General features: G+C 35.9%; 1 protein-coding gene across 6 annotated transcripts in view; it reads left to right on the top strand.

Moving 5' to 3' along the window:
- Nucleotides 1-12122, top strand: part of CDK14 (cyclin dependent kinase 14) — a 549155-nt gene that overhangs the window by 453239 nt on the left and 83794 nt on the right. For all 6 annotated transcript variants that reach the window (XM_070617449.1, XM_070617451.1, XM_070617450.1 and 3 more), the window contains one exon: nt 11044-11183. In XM_070617449.1, coding sequence (XP_070473550.1) covers nt 11044-11183 — 140 coding nt within the window. The remainder of the gene's footprint in view (nt 1-11043; nt 11184-12122) is intronic.

Here is a 12122-nt window from a genome sequence, read left to right on the forward strand (position 1 = left end):
GCCAGTTCTTCTTTACATCATAATGAAATCTTATATTTTCAAATTCCAGATACAATGTCATAAGATAACGAAGCTGAAATTAAAGTCCCCAGCAGATATATTCTTCATTTGCCTCGAAGTAAACTTCAATAACCCATGAGCTCTGACCTAACTGAGTTTTCTTTCATATTGATTTAAATGGGAGAACTGTTTTTGGTAATCTTCTCCGATCCTAACCATTTAATAACTATAACCTACAAGACAATAATTGTCTTTTTTTTAAGGAGTACGGAAATGTTATCTCTTCTATATCAGCATAGGGTGCTAACTGTATATCTTTTCCATTAAAAAAACTTTCTTTTTTACATTTTCTTATTATCTTGGATCATGTCCTGTCTCTAAGGAAATAAACCTGTGAAGGGAGAGTTCTGTGGAATGTTAACTGCACTGGTATTTTTCTTCCTTTTATCATGCCCCAAGATTCACCAAAGCTGATATAAATTCACCATGCCTTCTTTAAAAAGCGTAGCAGCAAGGCATTCTTCCTGTAGGAGTCAGACTGTAAAAGGTGATTTCCTTTTACTCCATTTGGTTTAAGCCTGTAAAAAGCATTAAGTGAAAAATCTGATATATTTGTTAGGGCATTTATTGCATTACTAAGTTATATTTTCAGTTCTCAGTGAAAGGTTTATTGAGAACATAAACTTTGAAGAGGTTTTGTTCAGGATTAAAGGTATATTTTTTTCTTCTCTTTTGGTGAAATAATATCACACAAAATGATGCCTTTCAGGAGTTATTTTTAGCACTGTTTACAGTTGAAGGACCACTGTTCTATTCTGGTGAGGCAGCTATCAGCCTCCAGACAGCCTCTGATGATGAGATTTGTAACTTCTATAGGTTTTTTAGAGGAATGAAAGGCTGTGAAGTTCCATTTTCCATTAACTCAATTTATCATAATACAGATGCGCCAATAAGTTAAACTGTTCTGCGGGAGCCTTTTATAGTGAACATATTTTTCAATGTCCATGTAATTTGGACTAAATACTTATAACTGATCCATCTGAAATGTAAAACATAAGCCATTGCTAAAGTTTAATATGTATTGATTTTTGGGGGGATAAATGAAGATTTAAGTTTAAACTCTTGATGCAATCTTTTATCATCAAAAATGAGAGTTGTCTTTTTCAGATGAAAAACTGCTGTAATCAACCACTTTGAGTTCTGGAAAACTGGATAATATTTCTCTAAAGCATGATTCTCTAAATAGGATAGATATCAAAAACATCACAGGGCAAAACATTCACTAACAGTTTACTTTGTTTCATTCTTGATTTCCTAAAAACGTTTTGAAAACTTGTGAAATAATAAGATGCCTATAATCAATTTAAGCAAGTTATGGTAAGAAAAGGTCAATCTTTACAGCAGTCCTGTGAAGTTGGAGAGGGCTATACATTTTATCCTGGTCTATATCCAGAAGTCAGAAAGGTTACACACGGTGTGATGTCCTTCAGGTGACAATGGAATCCCATGTGGGAGGAGGTCATGTGGTTATGCAGGTCTAGTTTATGATTGGATGTAACTATAAACAAATAACTGCGAAGATGGAAATAAATTCCGTTGACTATAACATCCTTTTGAAAGGTTTTTCCGTTGAAATAACATCCTTTGAGTTCTGAGGATATTCTACACTGACTTGTGAGTCTAGAATTTTCCTAAGTATTCTGTCAGTTTTCTCTTTCTCATTACAAGGGTTAATGATTAATATATTTTTGTTTCTTTTACTGAAGTAAACTGTATCCTCTTCTATCCTGTCCTTCAGTCAGAGGATTGAAAAGTAACTATTTGTACCTCTTCTGCTGGTAACCACGTTATTAAAGTAAAATACTGAACAAAAATTATAGAATCATGTAATCACTAGTCCATTAAATCTATGAATCTTTTCTAAAACATAAGTGAGGTACAAATATAACTCCTGACAGGTTTGTACTATCTTATACAAGAAAAATGTCAGTTTTTGGCAAGCTCTAACAAATCTTAGAGTAATTTGTTTTAATTATATTTTTTGGGCATATAGATTTAGAAGTTACGTGTGGTTAATAAGTTACTTAGAAGTGCATATGGGTTATAGATTTTATATAAGCTATTAAAAAATTAAACTTTACAACTCAAAAAAGTCACTGCTACTAGGTACTGGGGAAGAAATGGAGAGGAAATTAAAGTAGAATCTGCAAAAACATTGCAGTGAAGTAGTTAACTGAGTCTTTCCCATAAGCAGGTTGAGTGGAAGCATGACCTACCTTTGTGGTCATTAAGTAAAACTAAGTTCAAGTACACAGGGGCTTTTGTTTAAAAGAATATAACGTGAAATTCACTTATGTTAGCCTTCTCCATAAATATTTTGTGGTAATATCTGCATCACTGAATTTATGAAATATAAATATAAAAATCTATAGATTCACATTACTACATGGGAAAGGCTAGTATAATTATGTCATAAATTAACCAATTTTTTTAAGCCAGACCACTCATTTTGATTTCATAGTGAACTTAAATGTCCAAAGACTCCTCTTTTTCCAAGGAAGGTAGAAAATAGTAATAAATATAATCAAAGCTAGAAAATTTGGGGGTAAATATTATCTAGGTAAGCTCTGAAACCCAAAGCAAAGATTTAATATTTTCCTTTTTTGACTCACTTTTTGGCAGTTTATAATACTCTTAAGAGTGTCGGTGCTAACATTTTCAAAAACTTGATTCATTCACATCCTGCTGAGGGCTCTTCAGCGCTTTCTGTACTTTCTCACTAGATAGAGTTTACTGCAAGGGCAACTATGTGTTGAGTAAGGGTTAGATCTGAAGGAAAGTCCCAGCAGTGTGGATTAATATGACCAGCTTTGGGGATTGTTCATCTTGTCCATGTTAAGGCTGGACTCTCCCTGTTGTCTTTATTTGATGTAGGGCAGTGGAGGTATTAACAAGGATATAGAAAGAATAGTCACTTCAGCAGTAGAGTTCAGAATTAAAGTAAGAGAGAAATATAGAAAAAATATAAGGTGTCCTTAAGGAAAACTTTAAAATAACTCAATAACATTGACCAACTGGGTAACAGCTTGGTGCGTATATATATATATATATATACACACACATATATATATAAGCAATAAATCTTTGGCATGACATGTCATAGACACTAAGATTTAAGAGTCAGAAATCTGGATACTCTCCATTTTGTAAGTATGACCCTTTGATTATCTGGATCAAATAAAATAACACATGTGAAAGCACCTTGTAAACTGTAGAGCTCCCTACAAATAGCGTTATCATTATATAGCATTCTGACAGTCAAGAGAGCTGACCATTATGGGAATGAGTGTCTGCCAGGGAGGCTATGTTATTAAACAGTTGCGCTAGAATAAATGAATGAGAATTGAACAATTTTCTATGCACAAGAGAACACAACCTATTTATGGAAACTAATATAAAATGTTATCTGTTTACCTTGAAGGGAGGAATCTCATTAATTTTTTCTTATAGCAGCACATTGACAAAGGACATCTCAGCATTAAACAACTCCATGTCTTCATTGTTAGTGTAACTGAGAGTCTTGCCTCTCACTTCATTGCACAGCCCAACACCTGGAGTTGAGAAGTTCACAGCACAGACCTAAATCTTTCCTTATATTGGTTTTTATTTTCCCCAAGAGTTTATTCCAATGTCAGGGATTCCCCTTATGTTCTACTTGACCAATTACTGACCCCTCTTTGCAAATGAATAAATTTGAGCCTATTTTCTAAAAATCAGTCACTTTTTGAAAAATCAGGGCAGTTTTATGCCACAGTCCTCCCTCTAAGTCAAAAGCTTTGATAAGAAGGTGATTAAATGAGCATTTTCCTTTTGATGTATAGACCAGAGAGAGCGGTGCATCTGACAGTTCTGTTCAGTTATAGTTGAGCAAACAGTCAGACTTGTCTTTATGGGTGGGTGGCCTTCTTTTCAACCGTTTTCAAGAGGTCAATTGTTGTATAATCTGATGGCTGGTGCCCAAGTTGGCATATTTGCCACAGAGACAATGTGTGCACTGTCAAATGAAAGGATCTGGGCCCTCTGGCTTTGCTCTGTGAAGAGTGTGGCAGTGAGTGAAGTGTGAATGTAGAGACCCTCCACATCACTCACTCCAGGACGCTCTATTTCCAACTCTGTAAGACAAAGCACACTATTATACTCCACACAGAGGCCCACAATGTATGTAGTCCTCTCCCATCATAGAATGCAAGTAAGGAATATTCTAGAACTTTTTGTTCCCTTTTATTTCTTTGTAGGCTTTCATATGGAATTCAGTATCTCCAATGAAAGCTCTAATAAGTAAGTTGAACCTACTACTCTACTTTTTATGTCCAGCTATCATGATATAAAACATTAATAAATCCCAGTGAAGATTTTTATAAAGACATTTAGAAGTCAACTCTTGGGGAAAGAAAATGTAACTTGTCTTGTTCTATGAGCAGAGGTATCATCATTTTTAGACGAAGTCTTTTGGATCTACAGTGTAAGAAACAAAAAACTTGCGGTCCCAGTTTATAAGGTAGCTTTAAAAAGACAAGGACCAATTTCCTTCCCACTTCCCAAAATCAAAGAAGGGTGACATCCTCTGGGGGATGTATACTTTGAAGATATTCCTTAAGAACCAGGACTTACCCTAAAGATGTTTTGCTCAAAAATGATTTACTTTTTAAATTCATGTCTCTCAGGTAAGGTAAAACCTGTGTAGGTATAACCATTGATATCCTCAGTCCTCAAGCAAACACTCAGTCATTCAACACGTTTCCCCACACCATGCCAGGAACCATGCCTCGCAGGAAGTAGCTCTTTTTGCCTTGCCAGAGCCCTGTTCTACCTCTTTTTTGCAGCATCGTTTTCGTCCTCCACTTTCAATTTGATCTTCTTACTTCATGGAAAGAACTTCAAAAGTTTGTATTTCAGATACTAAAAAATAATCTGAGGAGAGATGTCTGAAACATGAGAATAAAGGTGATTAAATAAGTGATAAGCATGGGTAAATCTAAATAATAATACAATAACGGTGTTTAATATGTGTCCTAAAAGCATAGAAAATGGAAATAAAATATTAGACAATAATAACATGAGAGATGGGGCTAGTGTCATCAGAATTACAGTGTTCTGATGTTCTTATATAGTTTGGCAGGAGAGTAAAGATCAAGTTTAACTCTAGACTGTAAGTAGTTAAATGTTAAGTAGTAAAGGAGCCATCCACGTGGAGAACCGAAGGTAAACGTATAAGGGGTGGAAGTTTCGTCTGCTATCCTTGATGGTAAAAAAATACTCGACCAACTTACCCCCAACAAGGACACCACTGGCCACAGATTGGGCAGTTCTGTGGTGTTCTGGGTCACGTATTTATTAAGTTTCTGAAGAGCAGTGGAGATTATTGCCAGGAACACAGCGTGACCTCTGTACAGACAAGTCTATACAGCAAGACAAGTGAACTATAGAAATTTGTTACTTTTCCACCAAGAAGCTCCATAAAAGGGGTTGTAGGATTCAGGAGGATTGAATTGAAATCAGGAAAGCATTTTACAAGAATTCTGACCCAGATGGGCTAAGATTAGCCCTCAGCTAACTACTGCCAGTCCTCCTCTTTTTGCTGAGGAAGCCTGGCTCTGAGCTAACATCCGTGCCCATCTTCCCCTAGTTTATACGTGGGACGCCTACCACAGCATGGCTGCCAAGCAGTGCCATGTCTGCACCGGGATCCGAACCAGCCAACCCCGGGCCGCCGAGAAGCGGAACGTGCGAATTTAACCGCTGCGCCACCGGCCCGGCTCCAGAAACTTCCTTTCTTTTGCATCATTACTGGCTTAAAGAATCAGTGGTGCTTGCTAGACGTTCATTTCACTTTCCGTTACTCCCAATCTCATACTCAAAGCACTGACAGTTTCAAGTGAAGTATATTAAAGTAGACTTGAGTTTCTTTATATCATTCTTTACATCACTTCTGTATTCCGTATTCAAATTTTTTAATTCTTTCATAATCCTATTCAGTGGTTTTTAAACTAAATTAATGTGACTTGAATGAACCGACCAGCTCTTGTGAAGTCATACACAGGACAGTGCAACCATTGCAACCTTAAACAGATTTATAGAGGAACTTACAAAGTGTGGCATTACCACAATAGTAAGAATATGTGAAGCAACTTACAATACTGATCTTTTGAAAAAAAAAAAGGTGTCTAGCTTCTGGGTTGGCACTGCCGTCCAACCAGACTGTTGATGACTGGTTATGTCTTGTGAAAATGAAGTTTCTTAAGAACCTGGCATTGTATCAGTCACATATTGCAGGACTTAGGAGAGCTCTAATGCTTGTTGCCCTAGCATTAATTGAAGGTGGAATGACATATGAAGATGCAGTAAAGTTCGTAAGACAAAAGTGGAGTAGAACTTTTAAAAGCAGGCAACTTTTGTATTTGGAGTATTGTCCTAAAATCCAGCTGCACTGCATAGATACCAGTAGTCATGGAAACTACTGTTGCTGTCAATAAAACTGGGCTGCTTGATACTATTGCCTTGGAAATGGAACGTAAGACACGACCCAGTTTGTTGTACATTTTAGCCAATGTGTAGGCTTGGTGAATGATAAATCTAATGAAGCTTTCATAGGAGTATTGATAAGCAGTTTTATCAGGCCTAAAGCTTGGAAGAATTGCAGCCTCTGTGTTTGGATTATAATCAGCCTGTTTAGAAACTTAGCAAAAGATTCTTACTGTTCAGCATTTAAAACATGCTTATCATTTTTATCAATTGACCTTTCCTGAAACCGTGCAGTATTGAGTTATGTCTTTTTCAAATCTATTCTGTGCCAGAATCTTATCAATATATAAGAAATTTAAAGAACTAGGTGCCAAAATACCCAGTACAATACCTGTATATTTTTAATATCGTACAGAATTAAAATCCCAGAAACTATCCCAGTCTAGATTTTCTGTGGTTTATCCCTTCAGTCATTTCAAGAATTGATGGTAGAGCCTAAATGGCTATTTGCCTGCTACTTTATGTTTATATCTCCCATATTTAAAACAGTATACATCAGGTTTGTGTGACCACTGATTTTGTTGGCTTTTGACCAAGTCTTATAATGATTTTTTAATGTCTTTATTCTGTCAATCTCATTTTGTGCTGTTATGAAATCCTCCGTTTTGAAAATCACAAACCTCTGGTTGAAAAGTTCGTGTAAAGTCCACATCATCAAAGTCCACAGAAGCACATATCTTTAATGTCTCCAGACAAAAATGTCTTAAAATTAGTTTAATGTTTGCACTTTGGGGTGCAACTTAAAAGAGAAGGCCTGAAAAAAGAGTGAGAGCGAGCTATTTTTGGTAAAATGGTGTGCTTGTCTTGTGCAGGACATCTGGTATATGCCCTTCAGTTTAGCACACATTTTTTAAAGGTAGATTATGCTCTGTTGTTGTAGCTAAAATAATTCTTAATTGTAAAATTTCTGAAAATCCTGTAATTTTTCCCATTTTTATTGGAAGTTGTTTGCCAACTATTGCTGTGTGAATTTTTTCCTTTTCTCTCAATCTTTCTTGCAAAAGGAGTTAATTTCTGCTGATGCATTGAGCAGATATCTAATATTTTATATTCCAGTTGAACTATGTAACTTAATATTTGTATACTTGATAATTTGTGTTATGTAATTGATAAAATGATGCTGTGTATTAATATTAATTCACTCATACATATATATATATATGCTGTATATATGCATATATATATACTATCTGGAATGTATGATTATAGTTCTTTGGGAGAAATAATTTGTCAGCATCCACTAGCTTGTAAAAACTTAGTGCAAGAGTTTCAACATCTAAATAAATATTGAAATGCAAAAAAGAAAAGTTAAGAGTAATCACTAAACTCATGGAAAAAGAATGTATAACTTATAAAACAGAAGATGGAAAATGTTGAATTTTAAAACTCAATGCCAGTGAAGGCAGGAAAAGGAGAAAAAAAGAGACATCAGGACAAAAGAATGCAAGATTAAGATGGTAGCAGTAATTCCAAATATTATCAGTAATCACAAAATCTAAATGGACTAAATTTTTTCCTTAGAAGATGGGATTGTTTAATTGGATAAACGTTAAGCCCAGCTATATAATATTTGTGAAAAAGACACTGTAAAATTATGGATATGAAATGTTAAAAGTAAGAGGGTGACAAAAGGTATGCCAGGCAAATATTGAACAAAAGAAAGCTGAGGTCATTAAATTAATATGAGGAAAAAAATGAACTTTAGCCCAGAAAGCTTTATTAAAGATAAAAAGGGTCACTACAGAAGGATTAAAGACAACTTAGTAGAAAGAGATAATGGTGCTAGACTGTTATGCATTTAATTACCCATCTTTACAATGCATAAGACAAAAATTGATGGAATTACAAGGAAAGATTTAAAAATCCACCATCATAATGGGAGATTGCACACAACAACCACAATCATTCTAACATTCTGATAAGGTGCACTTAATGGCTTGGAATAAAATTTCCAAATAAGGTATCCTGGAAGTGTCATATCTCAGACAACTTAGATGGACTCAAAAAGTGGTTCCAGTAATGGCAAAGACTCTGATGTTGAAAATGCATATGGAGAGTTGGAATAAAAGTGGTTCTTGAAATGCAAGTGAGGAAATAGCAAACTTTCTAAATTAAAATTTTATATAGGGGCCAGCTCCGTGGCCGAGTGGTTAAGTTCGCCCGCCCCGCTGCGGCGACCCAGGGTTCGGATCCTGGGCGCGGACATGGCACCGCTCGTCAGGCCACGTTGAGGCAGCATCCCACATCCCACTACTAGAAGGACCTGCAACTGAGATATACAACTGTGTACGGGGGGGTTTGGGGAGATAAAACAGAAAAAAAAATTTTATATATAATTTAAATATTTGTGTATAGAGTAAATATCACAAATAAATATTTGATTATTTCATCAAAATTAAAGTTAGTCGATTTGGGAGATGTGAAATGAGATCATCTTATATTGGTGAATTCCTTATATTTAGGTTTATGTATATTAAATTTAAATGTGATCAACAATCTATTGCAAAAACAAGGTACAGCTATGAATATTTATAGTTCTTCAAAATAGTAAGACCACACTTCAGGTATGGTTTCTGGCTTCTTGGAGCTGGAGGGACTGCACACATAATGCAGTGTATCACACTTGTAACAGAGGCAGGACTAAAACTCAGATCTAGTCTCAATCTTGCACTGTTCTATTTTATCAAAGCTATATAAAATTGATACCAATGTGTTTTTCACTGTGATTATATATAAACTGTACATTCAATCTAAGAGCATTTTTTCCCATAAAGTCTACCCATCTCAAACTTTGCATTTGATATTTTAAAAAAACATTAATGAAAAGTTTATAGTAGTGAAAGAGTCTTAGACAGGGGAAGGGATAATTTGGATGGCCCTGGCCCCTCTTAAAGGAAAGGAAAAAAAAAAAAAACTGTAGAGAATTTTGAGAATGCCTCCTTTTCCTGCAGGCAAATTTTTCTTTGCCAAGTGGAGACATTTTAAAACAATCCATTGATCAGTTTTTGAGAAACAGCCATTGTAGGAGCTAAACACCAAACTCATCTTTGAGAACTTCCTGTGTGAAGTTGGAGAGAAGCACTCTTAAGTTGGATCTTTGGAGTCATATTTTCCTTTGCTCATCTCCCTGTCTCTTCCTGTACCCAAGTTCATTACCTCCTTTTCTCTTCCTCACGCCCAATCCTACCTGCTCCCATAACAATTTTAAATCAGTATTAAAGAGCTCTTGGTGATGGGGAGGGGGAGAATTGATGGTCATTGAGGAAACATGTTTATTGGCTAATTGGATGTTTTGTAGCTTGAAGACTTTTGAAAAAATACCCACTGGCAGATGCAACTTTCCTTCGCAGTCGTCTGGCTGCCTCTGACAGTCACTGCACTTACTGCATTTTGTTGCAGAAGCTCAGGAATCCGTGGGTGAAAGCCTTTAGAAATGATGTGAGCATGGCAAATATAAACCACGTTACAGTTACAACTCTTGGTGGGTTTGAATCCACTCAACCTGCTAATTAAGCAATCCACTACCTTCTCCAGCTCCCACTTAGCTTCCATTGCTATGGAACATTAGGTGGGAACAGAATTCCATTATTGGACTATAAAAAATATGAGTGTGAAAAAATGCCTAGGAAAGTGCTAAACACATGTTCAACTATCCATAAATGGCAGCCACCATTAAGAATACTTTTGTTTTTATTATGTTGGTTATCTGAGCTTCATTGCACTGAGCAGTGAAAGAGAAATTCCATGAAAAGCAACGTTAACCTGGACTATGTGGTCTGCTACCCATTTAAAAGTTGTACCACATGGAAGACTTTATTTCTCTGCTTTGTGGTAATCTTGAGACACATATTTTCTATCTGCTGTTGTTTTAAAGGTCATCTTGAATTGATTTAGCCCCACAGGGTTTAAGCATATGCCCTTTATTAACCTGCATGTTAACATTTTGACTGTTTATATTTGACAGTGTACTTATTTCCAATAATTTTATATTCAGTGTAAGAAAATGTAACTTAGAAGAAAAGTAACTTTAGTAACTAGAGAATTTAATAACAGTTTTATTCTAGTTCTCCTAGTTATTTGGTATTAATTTTCCTATAAATATATCCAGATGTGTATGCAGTCCATAGATTCTATGAACAAATTCTGGCAACTGTTTGATAAATTATCATCTGAAATTTTCTGCCTCTCGACCTAGTTCTATCCTGAAAATAGCAACTCTTTGCTTATAGTGGAAATATTTTAAATCAATGAGACTAGGATATCAAGAGCAAAAGCCAGTTTAGAGTAACAGATAATCTGGGAACCAACCTGAATTCTGCTTTTGTTTATTTCCCACAGGTAATTTAACTTGTTTTCTTTGCTGGGAATAAATAAGTCCAGAAGAATTAGGCGAGCCTTATGGCTTGTTTAGTGGATTTTCTTGTTTGGTCTGATTTCTCTCTTTTTTGCTTGTGTTTTTAGGCTCAGCTACGTGAATCATGCAGAGGATCTGGCCTCCAAGCTCCTACAATGTTCCCCAAAGAACAGACTATCGGCACAGGCCGCCTTGAGCCACGAGTATTTTAGTGACCTGCCCCCACGGCTATGGGAACTGACTGATAGTGAGTATGACACATCCACAACATCCAATCAAAGCAAAGACATCATTTCAGCTTCTATGTGTAACTTACATGGAGAGACGTTCTTATGTTTATCTGTGCATATGTAAGAGTATGTATGTTTGTGTATGCATTACATGTATCCGTATGTTTGTGTGTGTGTCGAGAGAGAGAGAGCGAGGGAGAGGGCAGGAATGAGGGAAGGAGGGTTGTGTGTGTGTATATTTGGTGGAATCTTGCCATTCAATTGCTAGCTTACCAGACACAGGAAGAAAATGGATTCCTTTTTTGCTATCTCTGCTCTGCAGTCTGCAGCTGCATGTCTTTGTATTTGATTATGTGTGTGTCCAAAAAAATGATCTGAGCAGTCAGAAAGGAAAAGGAAAATATGATTTACATACTTAGTGCTTTATGCATACAGTACTTTTTAACTGGCTGCAGTACACAGAAGAGAAATGATTTATTTCTGTTTGATTCTCAGAGACCATCTTGGTTGTAACAATAACCTTAAAAAGGGTTGCCATGCAGTGAGCTGACGAACAGAGTTGGCAGTTGGCTAATGCACTGAATTGACGTGTAAGAACTAAAGACATATAATTCATTTTAACTACAAATGCTCTTGCTGCTCATGCAGACACCTCTTCTCTGGATCTTTTAAAACAAAACACATTCCTGGGTGGGTTTTTGTTTTGTTTTTACAGAAGTGTTCATATTTACACAGCCTTTTTCAATTACATTTTAAATATTTCGGGGAGGATTTATGGCGGGGAGGATCTCATCTTTCTTCCAAAGTGTGAAACAGAATTCTCGTGAAATTTTGCAAAACACTATCACAGTAAGAACATTTTTGTTCAATGGTGATAGATCTTTCCAAATGCCAATTAGAGATATTTCTTCTCCTACTCTTTTCTGATTGCCTTAAAAATTAATATACTGCATATA

Source organism: Equus przewalskii, chromosome 4 (genome assembly GCF_037783145.1).
Source record: "Equus przewalskii isolate Varuska chromosome 4, EquPr2, whole genome shotgun sequence".
Taxonomy (NCBI): Eukaryota; Metazoa; Chordata; class Mammalia; order Perissodactyla; family Equidae; genus Equus; species Equus przewalskii.